This window comes from Mustela putorius, unplaced genomic scaffold, assembly GCF_011764305.1.
Source record: "Mustela putorius furo isolate JIRA1106 unplaced genomic scaffold, ASM1176430v1.1 tig00000139_pilon_pilon_pilon, whole genome shotgun sequence".
In the NCBI taxonomy this organism is placed as follows: domain Eukaryota; kingdom Metazoa; phylum Chordata; class Mammalia; order Carnivora; family Mustelidae; genus Mustela; species Mustela putorius.
This window is the reverse complement of record NW_025421293.1, coordinates 10,262,742-10,279,402: the sequence shown is the minus strand read 5'-3', so window position 1 is coordinate 10,279,402 and position 16,661 is coordinate 10,262,742. Positions and strand designations below refer to the sequence as shown.

The 16,661-nt window shown below is 57.5% G+C and overlaps 2 protein-coding genes across 2 annotated transcripts in view; one reads left to right on the top strand and one right to left on the bottom strand.

Annotated features, from left to right (window-relative positions):
• Nucleotides 1-4,258: 4,258 nt before the first annotated feature.
• Nucleotides 4,259-13,339, top strand: BRI3 (brain protein I3). Its single transcript, XM_045075114.1, has 3 exons — nt 4,259-4,617; nt 5,170-5,272; nt 12,924-13,339. Exons 1-3 carry the CDS (start codon nt 4,476-4,478, stop codon nt 13,054-13,056), a joined length of 378 nt encoding a protein of 125 aa, XP_044931049.1. The 5' UTR covers nt 4,259-4,475; the 3' UTR covers nt 13,057-13,339.
• A 169-nt stretch (nt 13,340-13,508) lies between these two features.
• The window catches only part of BAIAP2L1 (BAR/IMD domain containing adaptor protein 2 like 1), a 92,969-nt gene continuing 89,816 nt past the window's right edge, over nt 13,509-16,661 (bottom strand). Inside the window, exons 13-14 of the mRNA XM_004774957.3 lie at nt 15,641-15,678; nt 13,509-15,206 (exon numbers count right to left, since the gene is read on the bottom strand). Coding sequence (XP_004775014.1) covers nt 15,131-15,206; nt 15,641-15,678 — 114 coding nt within the window. The 3' untranslated portion in view covers nt 13,509-15,130. The remainder of the gene's footprint in view (nt 15,207-15,640; nt 15,679-16,661) is intronic.

Here is a 16,661-nt window from a genome sequence, read left to right as displayed (position 1 = left end):
AGTCCAGATACACCGGTTACATCCATTAATACGGAGCTGCTTTTCAGGGGGTTTGATTACAGCTGCTTGGAGACTTACTTAGCTAGAAACTTGCTATCCAGAATTTACTCTCTGTTCTTGTGAGGATTGCTGGAAAATGTTGACTTAACAGAGACATTTTCTGTGTTTGTATGAGTGCGTTCTACCAGGTAGACCGACGGAAGGAGGACCACTTCTTAGAGAATGAAGGCTGTTGTTTGGATTTAAATATGGTAATATATATTATTTAGTAATATATATTATGATGAGAGTTACCATGTGACCCAGAACGAAATTGTCACCTGTGTTGCATAGAACGTATGTACTTAATTTATGAAATACCTAGAAATATTTGCCTAGTAGAATTAGGAGACTTCCCATAAAACTTAAAACAGTGTTTATCTAAGATAAACATTTAGCAAGTATTTGGTGAGTGCGTTCTCTGAGCCAGGCGCTTGTAATTGGTTACCGCCTTGGATTTTGAAATATCTGCTGCTGCTACTTTTTCTTTCTTTCTCTCTCAACATATTTTTTTTTTAAAACCACAATCCCAACCATGTGAGATACTAGTTTCCTGAATGTGCAAGACACTCACGTGATGGGTAATCAGCATTCTGCAAAAAGAGGATGATTCTTGTTTTGGTTTCCTCTGGCTACATCTGAGGAGAGTCCTTGGTGACTGCCAAGGTCTGGAGGACAGTGGCACCTCCCAGGCAGGGGCCAGCACGTGCACTGCCTGACCAGATCCCTTGCAGAGTGCTCCTAAGACCTGTACACATAACAGTTAAAAATCGTATTTACTCACTTATATGGATGAAGCAATACTAAAAAAAAAAATTTCGATGTACACATGAGATAAGCATGTAGAATTTTAGCTATCTGAAAAATGTGCTCAGAGGAAGATATGTTCCAAGTCTTCTACAATCGGAGTGCATTTCTGGTAAAAATCAGCAGTGGCTGGCTTTTTTGGTGCACTTTGCGTGGAAGCAGTGTATAAGGATCGGCAGGAGTGCCAATGTGGGATCGGAAGATCCACCTTTCGTGGCTGAGAGACCTTAGAAAAATGACTGGACCTCTCTGAGTCAAGCAGTGGAGGGGCGGGCAACTCTACTTCATGGGATGGCCCCGGGGATGAACTGAGGTGTTTATAACCTCGACTGAGTAGGTTTAAAGATCAAATTGACTTTAGTCGGTGACTTGTGAAGGGGCAGCATCCCGTCCTGCAGATAGAAAAGGCGCTCCGGAGAGCTGCACAAAATGGGAGCCTTTCGTAGGCAGAAGGGGACAGGGCAAGGAGAGAGCCTCCTCTTAGGAGGATAGCAGGGTTCTGCCCCGTGGATCACCTCACCGCTGCTGGCCAGGAGATTCCAGATGGACTGGCTTAAAACTGCACTCCTGGGAAGGGCTGAAACTGCAGTGGGGCAGGGTATTAAGTCTTGGTTTGCTTTGTCTCTTTTTGGTAACACGGGTGAGATGATTCCCGGTCCCGCTCTGACGTAGTATCACTGCCCTCGGTCCGCTCTTACACTGCCCCGTGGTCAGAGCCTGGCGCTCTCGCCTAGCCAAGTGCCCGTTCTCCTCGGTGACTCTGCTACTTCCTCCTCTTTCCTGGAACCCCAGCACCGCTCCCCTGGCCTCGGCCTCACTGCTGACCTTGCTTCCCGTGTCATACAGAAAACAGAAGCAGTCCCAAGACCAAACCCCCTGCCCCACCTCCATCCAGCTGCATGGGCACCCACGTGCTGCACCTTCTCCCGTTGCTGTGGGTGACCCTGGGATCCCAGCACGGCCCCTTCTCCCCTCTTTCTCCCACATCCTCCCTCTTCCCATGTCATAGTTCCCCTCAGAGCACAGTCAGAAGCCGGTCCTTCTGGTCTCACGGCTAACTCCGACCTCCCTCCAGGCTCTGCTCACCTTCTCAAGGCACCCACTCCAAACACCGATGCGAGATCACACACCGGTGCACCACTTTGGCCACCTCACCGCCATGCCCTTGACCCTGCTCATTTCCACCCTGTAGCACTCCCCACTTTCCGTGACCGCCTCCACCCCATTAAAGTGTAGCTCCATGAGGGTGGATGTTGCCAGTTTTGTTGCAGAGTATGTGCTCCATAAATACTTTTTAAAAAAATATTTGTTCATTTGACAGAGATCACAAGTAGGCAGAGAGGCAGGCAGAGAGAAGTCAGGGGAAGCAGGCTCCCGGCTGAGCAGAGAGCTGGATGCGCAGCTCGATCCCAGGACCTGAGCTCATGACCTGAGCTGAAAGCAGAGGATTAACACACTGAGCCACCAGGCACCCCACCACTGGTATTCTAAACGGGACTTCTGCCCTGGTCCTCTTAGGGTACCCAGGGTTCACGGGTACCTCTAACCTCCTCACTGCTCAAGCCTTGCTGCGCTGCCATTGTGAGCTTACTCACTCCCTACCAGAGGGCTTCTTTTGTGTGTCCCCTACCCCCCCCAAGCCTTTCAAGACAGAACCCAGGATAACAGGTCACACTCAACTTGCTCCTGAATGAAGCAGCAGGACCTATTTTGTGTCTGTGAGCAATGTCCCCACAAAGTGATGTTGGGAAATCCCAAGCTCACACCGTCTCATTCATGAATATGGATTTCCAAGGTAGGGGATGCTGCTGGGGTGCAGGGTGCGGGGTGGGAACCAATCATTGGAGGAGAAGGGAGCGAGAGGCCAAGGATTCTGTGGAGTTTGAGTCAGTAAACAAAGGCATATCATGAAGGGGAAATTAATCAAGAAATTGAAAGGACGTCAGCCAACTTTAGTCCGAATGGAAAGGACCTCACTGAACTACCTCATGAGCAGTTGCAAGGCCGTGAATGATACGGGCCCCTACGGGTGTCCACAGCTGCCCAGATGTTAGCAGGCTTGACCCAAGCCCACTTTTGACTGGTTGGTGAGGTTGGGGATGCACCCCTATTCTTCCTTGGTGGGGCTCTCACACCGTGGGGCCATCTCTCTCTGAGGCCAGCACCCCTGCTGGCCACAAAGTCTTGGGCCACTCTTGTCCCGTCTCCATTCTTGACCTGGCTCTCCCCTAATGCTAGTCAGGCCCGCCCCTCATTTCTCCCCCACAGGATGCCGAGATGATGATGACGACTGGTATGGGAGGTGGGCTTTGAAGAGCTAAACTTTGTGACCCAGGGATAAGACGGTCTGAGGAAATGTTAAAAATACGGTGGGGTCTGAGCTGTCCTTTGTCCTCTTGCTGGATCACGCTGCAGATCCCATGAAAGGAGATGGGAAACACCAAAGGCTACAGAAGGCCCTGGAAAGACCTAGAGGAGCTACGAATGTAAGGGGCGTTAAGCTTGCAGATCCTTCTTTTCCAAGTGTTACTACAAACCCACCAAGCATTAGCGGCGGGGGATGAGACTGCTACAGTGAGGGAACCCAACCTAGTGGTTGTTCTTTGCGTCAAGTTTAGGCCACTCCCCTTGTTTGAGCCTCGGTCCCCGGCTGCGAACTAGGGCTAAAAAGTACCTCCCGGGTTTTTGTGACGATTAGCAAAACCGACGAACGACGGAGGGACAGTGCTTGTCACGTAGTAGGTGCTCAGTATTTAGAGTTTTGTCCCCAAGCGGGGAATTATTTGTTATCAGCGGCTACAACTCCTAGAAATTACCTAATTCAATTTATCAAGAAGAAAACCGAGGGAATGAACATCAGCTGAGCGTGAGCAGGCAAGGCTGAGAAAAAGCACGTGCTGCTTTTTTCTGCAGGAGTCTGCGCTTCCACGACCCGGGTCGCCGCCCTGATTGGGATCCCGGGTCGCTCGGAACGCGGAGCCTCCGACCCCTTTGCCCCGGAGCGGTGACAGTCAGGAGACGGCCGGGGGACTCGCCCCTCTGGACTCTTCTCCTGGCCGCCCCGGGCCCCTACCCTTCCCTGTGGTGAGTGGGCTCGGGGAATCAGATGTTCAGCCGGCCAAGGGGGTCTTCACTCGGAGATGGGTGGAGCGGGCCCAGGCGCTGGAAGGGGCGGAGTCCACGGGCCAAAGAGGTTGCGACCCCAGTGCGAAATCTCCTTTGCATTCGTGTTTGTGGCGCGGAGTCTCCCCTCGGGCGGCGGTCTCTGGGCCGTGGAGGGGGGGCGGGGAAGAGCGCGAGGTCAAGGCCGACAAGTGTCCGACAGGGTGACCAGGGGCGGGCGCGGCCCCTTTAAGACGCCGCTCCGGCCCCGCCCCGCGCCGCACCCCCGCCGGGAGCCGCGCCACGTGACCCGGGTCTTGTGACTGGCCAGGGGGGAGGCGCGGAGGGGAAGCCCGCGGCGCCCGCCTCCGAGAGGGGCCCAGCCCCGCAGCCGCTGCCGCCGCCCCGGAGGAGCGGGTCCCGCCGCCGGGTCCGGGCGTCCGCGCGAGTCCGAGCCAGCGCGGGAGCGGGAGTCTTTGCGAGAGTCCGGGCGGGAGCCGGGCCGGGCGCGGTGGGCGCCGCCCGCCATGGACCACAAGCCCCTGCTGCAGGAGCGGCCGCCCGCCTACAACCTGGAGGCCGGCCAGGGCGACTTCGCGTGCGGCCCGCACGGCTACGGCGCCATCCCCGCCGCGCCCCCGCCGCCGCCCTACCCCTACCTCGTCACAGGTGCGCCCGGCGGCCGGCGGGGAGGGTCGGGGAGGGCCGGGGTCGGGGCTGGGCGCCGGGTCCACAGCCCTAGGACCAAACTTTGGGCCCGGACCTGTGGCGACCTTTAACCCCGAAACCAACTTTTCTCCGGACGCCGCTGCGGCGGGGGGCGCGGCCCGGCCGTGCCCGGGACGGGGGGCTTGCCCATGCGGGCGCTGCAGAGCGGCCGCGAACGCCGAGCTCGTGGGGACGGCGGGGAGGTGGGGCGAGTGAGTCTCCCGCACCGGGAGCCCGCTCTCGGGCCCTCTGCCGGCCTGGGGGTCGCGAGCCCTGGGCCCGCCCATCCCGCGATGCGCCGTGGCCTTGTTTCCTATTAACTTCGTTAACCAGGTGCCGTCTGTAAACTAGCCCCGGGTAAAGCCCATAGCGGGCACTTAGTGGAGGCGGGCCGTTGTCTGGATTTTGGAAAGGATAAGTTTGGGTGCGGGGCGGGGGGACGGCAGGAGAAGTAGCCCTCAGACTAAGCAGTTTTCCTCCCTGCCCCGTTCTCATGTGCCTTCCTGCCCACAGGGATACCCACCCACCACCCCAGGGTCTACAACATCCACAGTCGAAATGTCACCAGGTACCCTGCCAATTCCATCGTGGTCGTTGGAGGCTGCCCAGTCTGCAGGTATGTCACAGGCCGGGGTGGGGGGGAGCTGGCCCCCAGAGCTTCAGGAAGGCAGACTCGCTGGGAGGTGGGTCAGTCTTGGGACAAGCTGCTGACCTGCGGTGTGGGAGAGAGTGGGTTCATTTGTCCTTAGGTGTCAACGTTGTTTCATGGGTCATCAGGGAGGGGTTTTCTTGCCTGCAGAGTTGAGTGGTTTTGGGGTCCCTGAGTCCCAATTGAGTGGGATGCAGAAATGTTAACACCTGGTGTTCCTGGTTCTGGGACCAGCATTTGATATTTGAAGGTGGTGCTTGCTTGGGCAGCACATACACTAAAATTGATTCTTGAAGGTGGTGGGGAGGTTTCCTTTTCCTGGGAAGGGCAGCTAGAAGTGCCCTGGCAGGAGAGCCCTGACTCAGATGGCCAGAGAGTCCAGGGATCCGGAGGTCCAGGAGGCCAGGGAAGCAACACCCACGCCGGGCGGTTAGCTGGAGGATGATGGAAACACCATGCTTCTTTGTGTGGGGCAGGAGCTCTTTTTCGTATTCTCAAACCAAAGCCTCCAGGGTCTCACAATTGTCCTTATGGTGTGAGAACTGCAGCTAGCTACGTGCTTGTTCTGTGTGGGTCGTGAGGGTTCTGATTCAGCTGAGACTTGGTCCTTGCTTGCCTGATGCAAGAGTGCAGGTCTTCAGCTTGTCTGGCAGAAGGAAGTTGAAGTCTCCGAGGTGAAATTGAGAAATGCTGGTTTCCATTTAGACTTAACGTCAAAGGTGTATCTGGAAGGCCCAGAGTGGAGTCAAGGGGGGAAGTTAAAGGTTTCAGAGTCACAGGGGTCACTGTGTGGGAGAAGGAGGGCCGCACAGAGATGGGGGGTCGGGGGCTGGACTCCAGAGCCAACCGGGGGCCCAGTAGCAGGGGCCTGTGGGGCAGGGACCTCATCTGTAAACTCAGGACAGGTGTGTCTTTTGATACGGCTTTGGGGGACCGTGAAGGGGGTTGGGGGAAAGACAAATGACTTGCACCCTCGTGGGCACCGTGCTCTGTCGGCACCTGGGGGCATCACAGCTGTTGGGATTTGAAGGCACGAGCGTGGCAAGAAGGGCCGTGGCCCGAGAGCTGGAGGAATGCTGCTGGGCCGGGCAGGGCTTGGGGCCGGGTCGCCTGTGAAGAGAGGCCCTGGGACTCAGGGGGGCCTTTGTGCAGAAGGGGGTGATGGGAAACTCCCTGTCTTTGGCTTTGAGGCTGGTGTTGGGTGCTCAGAGCCCTGGCTGTGTACAGTCCTGTGGTGAGAGTCCCTAGTCGGGCCAGCTGGAGGATTCCAAGGGCCTATTTTTGGGCGGGAGAATCTTGGAGTGAACTCCCCAGTTTGGGAGGAGGCTCAGAAAGGTGTCTGGGGCAGAGCGGTCTGGCTGGGATCTCAGTGTCTCTATGCCGTGGCTGAGTGCACATCCCAGCCGGTGCCCAGCCTGTTGCAGGCGCTGCATTCGGATCTCGGCTCTGTTTTCCCGCCCGGGAAGTGGGGGTGTCTTGGGGTGCTCTGTGAAGCCCTTCCTGGCCCAAGCGTCTGGGGTGAGAATAGCCGTAAGGCCCCTGAGGCTGCTGCCGAGTGGGGAGCGCTTTCCTCGGCTACTTCCCGTTCCCCAGAGTCAGAGGCCTGTGGCTTCTGCTGACTGGGGTCCCAGAGCCCTAGTCCTGCCGAATCTGGATCAAGGTCAGCTTCCTGAAGGCTGAGGTGTGCGGCACCCGCAGCGGGGATGGGTTTTTTCGCGTCGGGATCACTATCCTGTCTGTCTCTGGGGGGAGGAGGGAGGAGGAGTTCTGAGAGCAAGTTTGGGGACTGAGTTGGGGCCAAAGGCTCTGATTCCCTCTTGGCCTGTCCCCGGCATCCCTCCAGTCTGTGGACTGTCAGTAAGGCCCCGCCCCCCAGCACTTGGGTGCTTCGGCTCGAGTGTTCCCGCCCGCCGCCCGCCGTGCCCTCTGCTGCTGGAGAGCGGGTGGCCCCTTGGCTCCGGGAGGCCTTTCTCTGCCTTTGCAGTGGTGGGGTGTGGGGCCAGCTTCCTCGGCAGCGGGCGGATGGGCAGTAGGAAGCGGGGGGAGGCCGGGTGCTTCCTAAGGAAGCTTTCCTGTGGTTGGGGAGTGGGTCCATGGCCCTGGGGTGGCTCCCCTATGGGGAGAGTGGAGAGGTGTCCCCTGGGGCACAGCCCAGTGAGGCCACTGTCTGGCATCTGGGCTTGGGAGATAGGCCCCTTGTCATGTGACCGCGCTGTCTCCCTTTCCATCCAAGCCGCCAGGCTGTGTCCCCTTCCCTCCCTGGTAGCTTGGCAGGGATTTGCCCAAGTCACACGTCTGTGATTCCTTCTGAGTGAGGCTTGGCATAAGAGGCCTGTGTCACTTGTCAGCTTGGCCATCATCTTAAGCAGCTTGACCCCATCTTCCCTTTTTAGTGGGCTCCGAGAACGCTTTGCCTTGGAGCCCGGCGGGGCCGCGGGCGTCTCGTTTCACCCCCGTCTGTCCGGACTCGCGCCGTCTTGCCCAGCCAGGGCTTTGGCCGGGCCCCGGCCTCTCTGCAGCCGATCCTCCCTGGGGGGCCTGGGCTGTCCCTCGATGCAGGAGGAGGGGAGGTGGCACCCCCGGAGTCTGGGAGCCCAGGTCTAGCTGGGTTCACCCTGGGCTGTGCGGGGCAGCCTGTCGGGAAGGCTCAGTGGGCAGCATGGGTCAAAGGCCAGAGCGTGTGTAAAGCAGCAGGCACCGAGCCGGCCGGGTGTCTCTGGGCATTTAGTTTTGGGGGTAACTGGAGGGGTGTGAGGAGATCCAGAAATGAGTGGGGCCTTGGAAGCCAAGAGAGGCTCAAGGAACAGCTGTCAGGGTCGGATGCTTACCCAGAAGCCCGAGCGGTCAGGTCCCAGGGTGTCAGCGGGGGAGGGGGCTGGCGACCCTGGAAGAGCCCTGGTGGGGGGCAGAGGCAGGCTGAGGGTACATCCAGGGCATGGGGGGACAGGGTGGGGTGTGTGGAGGGGTCCTGAGAGGAAGGTGTCTGTGACAGAACCTGGGGTGTCTGATAGTAGGCTGCAGGCGGGGGCTGGGGGGGCCCCAGCTCGTGGGGCATCTAGTTCTGGCCTTGGCCTTGCCCTGAGGAGTGGGCTGGGCCTGGGCTGCCTGGAAAACAGGCTGCTAGGATGGGCCCTGCCCACGGCCTCCGGCTTGTGGGTTCTCCCCAGCCTGACAGGGCAGCAGTGGGAGCGCCTGGGACTCGTGCCCTGGCTGGCGCTGGCCAGGGTGCGCAGCTCGCGAGTGCCGGGGCCTCTGTGGGTGCAGGCCTGGGCTGGGGTGCTCCGCAGCACCTCCTGCGGGCCGCCCTCCCCCGGGCACCCGCCCTGGGCGCTTCGGCTCCGGGAGGCCTGTAAGTAGTGGAGGCTGTGGGACAGCAGAGGGCCAGACAGGGCGCCTCCAGGCGGGGTGAGGTCCGCGGTGGGCTGTGCGCTTTGGGCATCTGGTCCCCGAACCTCTGCTCCGGGCTGAAGGCCGCTGGGATGAAGTCTCTGCTTTCTCTTCCCTGAGGAGACTTGGGCTTCCCGGGAGGGCCGGTCTGGGATTGCTCCTGGGGTGCATCGGGCCTGTGTCCTGAGCAGCCAGGCCGAGCGGGGGCTGCTGGACTTGTGGCCCCGAAGGCCGCGGGGCTCTGGGGCGCGGTTGCCGTGAGGAATACGGAGGCGGCCTGGGGACTGCGGGGTCTGCTGGTGGCTGATGGCCGGTCCCGGGGCCGCTCGGCACTCAGTCCCCTCGACTTCTCTGGGCCGGTCTGCTGTCCCTCGGGAGGCGGGAGCCCCGTCCTCTGCTCGCGGAGAACCTTGCCCAGGCCCGCCCCGGTCAGACGGCAAGCGGCCGCTTTCTTGGTAGGGTCAGAGTTGGGAGTTTAAAGAAGCGTTTTCAGAATTTGTCAGTTCCCAGTTTCTCCAGCTTCCATATCCTTCCCTGACCGCCCCCCCCCCCCCCAGTCTGTTGCTCAAGAGCGGGGCGGGCCTCCAGCCTCGGCGGGGGCGGCTTGCTCAGTCGGTTTGGGTTCCGAGCCAGTGGAGAGGTGAAGCTCGTTCTGAACTGACCCGGGCTTTTCGGGGCAGGAGTGGGGGTGGTCGGAGAGGAAGAGTGTGTGACCCCGTTTGCAGGAGGCAGTCTGGGTCAGGGTTGTCCTGGGACCTCCCTTCCCTTCTGGGGTGCCTCATGGGGACAGGCACTGGGGACAGGTTTGTTCTGCCACCTGAAGTCTTGCTCCATCAAAAGTGGCCCAGAGATCAGATTGCGTTTCTCTACTCAGAAGATTCTGGATCTTTAAAAACTTTAAGTACGCCAGCATGGTTATTGAGGTGTTGGGGGCAGTACCCATGGTGAGAACATTATTTTTGCAACAAGACGTGAATATTCACATGAAGAGGATGAATTATGACCGTAAATGGCCTTGAGGTAGTTCAGGTCACAGGTGGCTGCCAGGCGTGTTCGCTACAAAGCTATAGTCAAGTTCTTCCAGGGTTTTCTATCGTGTGGAAGAGGTGTGTGGACTCCTGGGTGGCAAGTGTGGTACCTGAGGGCTGACCCCATGCTTGGAGGCTCCCGCTGGCTTGAAAGTGTGTCGGGTTCGGGTCGTTACCCCGTGGAAGGTGGTTTGGTCGCGGACTTGCTGGAGGGGACAGCCCCTCGTCCCTGAAGGGAAGGCCCTTGCTCTTCCCAGAGACCTGTGGCCGGGCCGTGTTTAGAGTGTGGGGAAGGCGGACGGGGTGAGCCTAGGGCTCTGGCCCGGGCAGGTGGGCCGGGGGAGGGCGCCCCCGTCTGCGTCTGACAGGGCCCCTCAGGGAGGACAGAGGAGCGGGGGCCCTCGTTGGCCCACGTTAGCCACTGCTCTGCTGCTGGGAAGCTTAGTGCTCGGGCAGGGCCGGTCCCTGGCCTCACGGGCAGCGAGGGCCTGGGGGTGCCCGTGCCCCCTGCGTTTCCTCCATTGCGGGCGGCGGAGAGCCCGGTCTCGGAGACGCGGGGGATAAGTGGCCCGACAGCCGCCTGCGCCCCGACGGGCGCCCCGCGTAGGGAGGCGCGCTAGGCCGCACCCATAGCTCCTGCCCGCGCCGCCCGGACTGCGGGGAGACGCTCTGGGGAGACGCTCTGGGTGCGGAGGGTTGGAGGACAGCGGGACACGCCTTGGGCCTGGCCTCCTCCCAGGCATTTGGAGCTTCGAGCGGTCGCGCTGGGTTCTAGGTTTTGCTAACAACTTCGATTCTCAAGTGGGCTGATGTGGAGTTGTCCAGCCTCGGTAGGTGCTCGGCCAGGTAGTCCCTGTCCTTGGGCCTCACTCGCCCCTGGAGGGCAAGGCCTCTTCCACACTCCTACAGAGCGCAGGCTGCTCTGGAAGGTTCTCAGTTGGTGCTTGTGACCCAGCTGTGAGGCCTGGTTCATTGCTGCCCTCCGCTTTCTCCTTGGGCATCCTAACTGGCGTGAGCTGGTGGGATTCTTGGGATTTCGGCTGCGGGTGGAACTTAAGAGGCCGAGAGAGAGGCGGACGGGGGTCCTGGGTGGTACCAAAGCTAGGGGTGGGTGCGGTCCCAGGCCACCTCCAGCTGCTGGGAAAGTGGCTTGATTAGCTTCCACAGTTGCAGGAGCTGTTGGCGAGGACGGTGGACAGAGCAAGTGCGTTCCTGTCCCCGTGTGTGGCCCAGGACCTCCCTGAAGCCTCAGTCCCGGGCAGCAAGGCCGCTGGCGTGTTTTCAGGTGGGGCAGGTGTGAAGTGGGGTCTGCACCGTTGAGTCTGGCTCCCAGGGACAGGGACAGCCACCAGGGGCAGAAGAACAGTGTGGGGACCTGGCGACCTTGGCAGTCCTTGGAGGACTCCAGTTGCAAGACTTGTGTAGCAGCATAGACGAGAACAGACAACTGTGCGGACGGAAACTCAGGCCTGATCAGCTGCCCCTCCGCCCAGCCTTGCCTGCGGCCCGGCCGTCCACACAGGCCAGCGTGGGGAGCGCCCGCTGGGGCAGTGCGACAGGGTCTTTACCTCGGGGTTTCTCGGACTCCTGCACTGTGACTCCAGGATGGGCGGGGGGTAGGGAGTTTCCTCAAATTAACTAAAAAAACCTTCTTTTCTTTTCTGCAGAGCTTACTGGGGAAACTGGGGTTTCAGGACGAGCCCATTGGTTAGCGGTGCTACAGGGTCCTGTCCCTTGTAGACGTTCTAGGCAGCTCCTTCCTGAGTGGGTAGGACAGGAAGTGGGCATCGAGTGTCTTTGTCTTAAGATGCTGCCAACCAGGCTTCCTCAGTCTAGTTTGTTTCTCGTGACTCTTGGCCTGGCGCCTGCTCGGCAGGGCAGGGGGCGCGGGCTGGAGCCCTGGCCCAGCGGGGTCGCCACTGCTGTGGGCAGGAAACTGCTCCGAAGGGGCGGGGGCAGGTTTGGCATTTGGAGTGGAGGAAGCTGTCTGGTGGCGTTTCACCTTGACACTTGACCTTCTGTTAAGCTGAACCTTCTTTCTCTGCGCACAAGGTGGCAAGAGGAGGAGCAGCCGCTCCCAAAGCCTTGTGGGCACAGGAGGTCCTCAGCAGCATTTGAAGACAAAGGAGCGGAGGTGTGGGCAGGCAGGGGGCTCCAGGAGGGCAGCAGGGAGTGGGGTGGGGGGGGGGGTCAAGTCTGTCTGTCTGCTTACTGGTCTACCTCCTGTCAGCCCTGGGGGATTTGGCATGTTTGTTCTGGTGAATTCTGGTGAAGTGCCTTGTTCACAAGGGCTCTTTGCTCACAGAGTGGTGGATGACTGGAGGGGTCGCTGGCTGCCTAGGGAGGAACTTGGTTCTCTGGAATGTGAGGCATTGTTCATTAGGGCTGAGCTGGCTGTTATTTTAATTTCAGCTGTCCAGAACTTTCTAGAAGTAAGAAGCAGTCACAGAGCTGAGCATATGGCTCCTACTTCCCACCTTTGGGGCCTCTGAAAGTGACCCTGGAATGGGAGCGGTGACTTCAGGTCACTGAACCTACAGTCCTAGCACAGGGTTGGGGTGACAGCCCCTGGGCATGTGTGTGGTGCACACTGAAGGTAAACTTGACTTTGTGAAGAAGAAATGGGAGATTAAATTTCTCAAGATAAGTGGTCTTCTTAGAGACCTTGTAAATATGGCTGATTTTAATCCTTCACTAAAATCTATGGTACCTTTCCCCCAAACAGAATTCTAATACCAGTTTTTCGAATTTCCCTCTAGAGGATGGAAGAATGAAATTTTTCAACAGTGGGGAAATACCCTAAAGTGATTCCGTTTTCTTGATCTAGGATTTTTACAGAAACTAGCATTTGCTTCTTGTTCCCTTTTGTAACGGAGGAGATACCATGGTAGGTAACATGGAAAGTGAATTTTCTTGTCAAGATGTGAGGATTCCTTCCGGTAACTCCCCCCTCCCTTCAGTGGATTCTGGAGTAGCGGTGGGAGCAGTCGCGGGCCGCCTCCTGCGTGACCTGCGCGCGTGACAGCTGGGTGGGTTAGTTGCTGGGGGCAAAGACGGCTGGGGACACGGTCACTGAGGCACTGGGGCCACACGTGCTCACGGTCTCTGTCCCCTCTTGTGTGGGGGGCCGAGGACAGAAGGGCCTCCGTAGGTGTGGCTCTGCCCAGCGCCCTGACGTGAGTGCCCCTCTCCTCTCTCCACAGAGTCGGGGTTCTGGAGGACTCCTTCACCTTCCTGGGCATCTTCTTGGCCATCATCTTATTCCCATTTGGGTTCATCTGCTGTTTTGCCTTGAGGAAGCGAAGATGCCCTAACTGTGGAGCAAACTTCACTTAAAGGGAACACCACACCTGGCTTTCCTACATCCAGCTGTCTTTTTCTAATGTAAATGTCATGTACAGTAGCTTTATTTGATTAAGCTTTCAGGACTGTTTTGTAAAGCGAGGTGAGATAGATGGCGTGAGCTGCGGTTTCGGGGGCGCAGGGGTCACAGCGTGGGGACACAGCAGCATTGCTCCGGGGTGAATGACAGCTCAAGCACTGCTTTTATTTTTTGCAGTCTTCAATTTGAGGAAGGTGAGAAATACTGTTTTAAATAAATGAAATTCATACCATTGTTTACCTGGTTCTGCTTTTTCAGTGTGCACACACCGCTACTGTATAAACTTGTGTACATGTTTGAAATTTCCCGTAGCCAAACAGACTAGAATAACATACCTGTCGCCTGGCTTCAGCGTTGTCCAACTCCTGGCAGATGTTGATCTAGTCCTCTGAAGACAGCTCATGAGTGTGCTTTCCAAATTTTATTAATACAATAAAACATAATACCTTGACATTTATAGAGCGCGCACCTCTGTGCCAGGACCTAAGAAGCCCCGCACCCCCCCCCCCAATTCTGTGAGGGCTGAGACGCAGGCGCCTGAGAATCTCCATAACAGCCGGAGGATCCCGAAGAGCAGAGCCCTCCAGAGCCCTGGAGGTCGGGGCGGCCTCACCCCCACCAGAGAATGCTGCGTTTCCATGAATCCTCCTCTTACTCAGATGGTGGGAGAAGATGTTGTTCTGTCTTGTCTTTACTGGACCGGCTGGCGCGTCTTCGCTCAGGACGGGCATTTGCCCACAGAACTCGGCCCTGGGTGGGGTGGCCGGGTTCACCGGGCAGGCAGGCCAGGACCAAGAACGTGAACTGTCACACGCTTCCACTGGTTTACCTGCATTGGACTGTGACCACTTTGAAGCTTATAGAAAACGGTTGGATTTATGGCAAGAGCCAAGTTGCTATGATAAACTTGAGGCCCTCCCGGTGCCAGCACAGGGCAGGGGCTGGCGGCACGGCGCACTGCGCCCTCCTCCGAACCGGTGCCGGTCTCTGGCAGCCAGAGGTGAAGGTGGCCACGGGCGCGACTTCCCAATTCAGAGGGCACGATGGCAGGTCTCAGACGGAAAGCAGACCTTCCCCTCGCAGCCAGCAGCACTCGGGCTTCTGGCTTCCCGTGTGCTCTTCGGAGGGGCAGGGGTCAGAACGATTCAGAAATGGAGAAACTGGGACCCCAGGATGTTTCCGAGCTCACTAGCGACGGAGGCAACTTCGGGCAGTTGGCGCCGTGGGGACACTTGCTCACAGTAGGCCCTCGCCTGCACGTGGGTCAGGCCCAAGTGCAGCAGGGCCTGGTGTGTGGTCACTGGTCAGTCCAGTCCGTAACTCCGACCTGCCGAGCCCAGTAGCTCCGGAGGTGCAGGAACACTAAACGTCATAGCTGTGACAGGAGCAGGCGAGACGTCTGTGTGCTCTACAGCTACGTCTAAATCGAGGGCAGCTTGGGGATTCCTCCATCTACATAGCTCTACATTTGATTAAACAATTTAAATTTTTTAAGTTAAAAGCTTTTTATATAATCTCATAATTTATATTGCTTACAGTTATGAGTTGCATGCTAAGATGCAAATTTACACATTTCTTTTAGATAAACGTCATAATGCTAGGTAAGAGCACATGCTTTATAAAATAAAACTGTGGTCTCCTTTGCATTCGGATGCAGAAAGCCAGTCATGAAAGCACAGACTATCCCTTACTCTGGCTATTTAAAAAAAATCAGAATATTTAAAAAATGATACAGTAAGGATTGGAACCAAATTTACTGCCTTTGGATGAACAGAATAGGTATTTTAAATGATTGAGTTGATCACTAAACTATTACTTCTTTATCTTCTTAAAGACAAATGTATCAACCCAACTATGTTAAACAGAGAACGCGTTGATTTGCTCAAGTAGAATACAGTTAAAATCAGGCACCCTGTGGCGAAGCTTTACAACAGTTACAGCGCGCATCCGACCGGTGTCATTCTCCGACTGGTGTCATTCTCCAAGCGGGAACTTCACGTCGGAGGAACGGGCGTTCGGAGCCCGCCTTCATCGGATGATGGGCGCGGAGCGGTCGTTTGTCACCGTAGGTCGGAGTTTCACAGTGGCAAAGGGGTTTTCTCCGCTGCAAGGGGAGGAAAAACACGGCTGCAGAAATACTACGAGATGGAAATTTCATTTTAAAAGAGCTATGAACTACTGTCCTCCTCCTGAAATTCTGTGGCTTCTGTATAAAATTCTGGACGTTTTGTGAACACGAGCGTTTCTCTCTTGCCACCCACCCGTTCTGCTCTCCAGAGCTGTAGGTGCTGGGGTGGGAGCGCCACCAGGACAGGGTCTGGATTAAGCTGCCCAGCGCACCCGTGACCAGGCTTCCTCCCCACTGTCCCCCTTCGGGTCCCGGGCAAAGACGGCAGAGCTCCCAGGCTCTCCTTCCCAGACTGATGAGCAGAAGGTGGCCGCACCCCTCTTAGACCCCCCGGCCCAGGCCCGAGGCGCCTCAGGGTCGTGCCTCCTGGGCTGCTCACTGAAGGCCTCCATGGACTTAGTTCAACGTACCTGAGGAAAGGCGGCTTTGCTGTCCCATTCGCATCGTTCTGTGAAGATAAAGACGAAGTTTACGGAAGGCTCATGAAACTGGGGCATTTTTCACAAGACCTGAAGGTAAAGCCATCTCAAGCATAAGGGGCTCTACAGCTGGCTGATGCCTGTTCCACAAAGTGCCCTGCAGTCTCTGTCCATCTGAGACCATCTCCGTGTCTAAAGTCATGTAAAGAATAAGGGCAGGAACCGAAGACCTAAGACAAGGAGGGACCCTCACAAGCTCTGGAAGAACTCAGACTCGGGCCAGGACGTGTGGTTCCTCACCAGTGGCACTCCGGCCGCATGACTGTAGTGACCATGGTTGGGTTTTTTGGAGCCTCATCCTGAATGATGCCGTGAAAAGACAGTAAAAATAAGACCTTGCTGGGTTTTGGTGCCCAGACTGATGCCAACAGGCAGCCAGAGATCTGGTAGAAAGTTCCAGAAGGCAGAGAGGAAATGGAATGATGGCAACACTGTTTTTGCCTTCAGAAACTGCCAGAGTTTAGGGGTCTCCCAGTGTGGCTGGGACCAGGGGTGTGTATGGACCTTCTGTCTTTCACTCTGTTAGCTTGCGGGCTTGACACGTTTGCTTTAAATCTGCTCTGGCTGTTCCAAGAAATCACTGGCCTGAGCTTGTGGGGCTAATTCTCCAGATGGCGCCCAGGAGAGGGCAGTGTAACACTGTCCGAGCAGCAGGTCCCTGGGCCAGACCTGACAGGCCTGAAAGCTCCGGGGACTCCTGTGGTCTCAGGGTCGTCGACCTGAAAGCTCCTCCCACCTCCTGCTGCAGCCTGGGGGTCAAAGGCCATACTCGGTGGCAGAAGCCCAGGCCAGTGCTCTTTCTGGATGCTCCTCTTGGGTGCTGGCCATACAGACTCCCGAAGTAGAGTAGGGGCTGTGGGTACCTGGGCCACTTCCAACCCGCGCCTGCTGTCTCTGTGCCTCCAAGGACCTCAGAGTGTGACTCTGAGCCCTGCGGCCAGCACGGTCATGC

What these genes read in the sequence shown, in the direction of transcription:
- BRI3 (XM_045075114.1), top strand. Translation starts at nt 4,476, where the DNA reads ATGGACCACAAGCCCCTGCTGCAGGAGCGGCCGCCCGCCTACAACCTG. An exon ending in CTACCCCTACCTCGTCACAG is followed by an intron (nt 4,618 to 5,169) that starts GTGCGCCCGGCG and finishes TCCTGCCCACAG; the next exon opens with GGATACCCACCCACCACCCC. An exon ending in GGAGGCTGCCCAGTCTGCAG is followed by an intron (nt 5,273 to 12,923) that starts GTATGTCACAGG and finishes CTCTCTCCACAG; the next exon opens with AGTCGGGGTTCTGGAGGACT.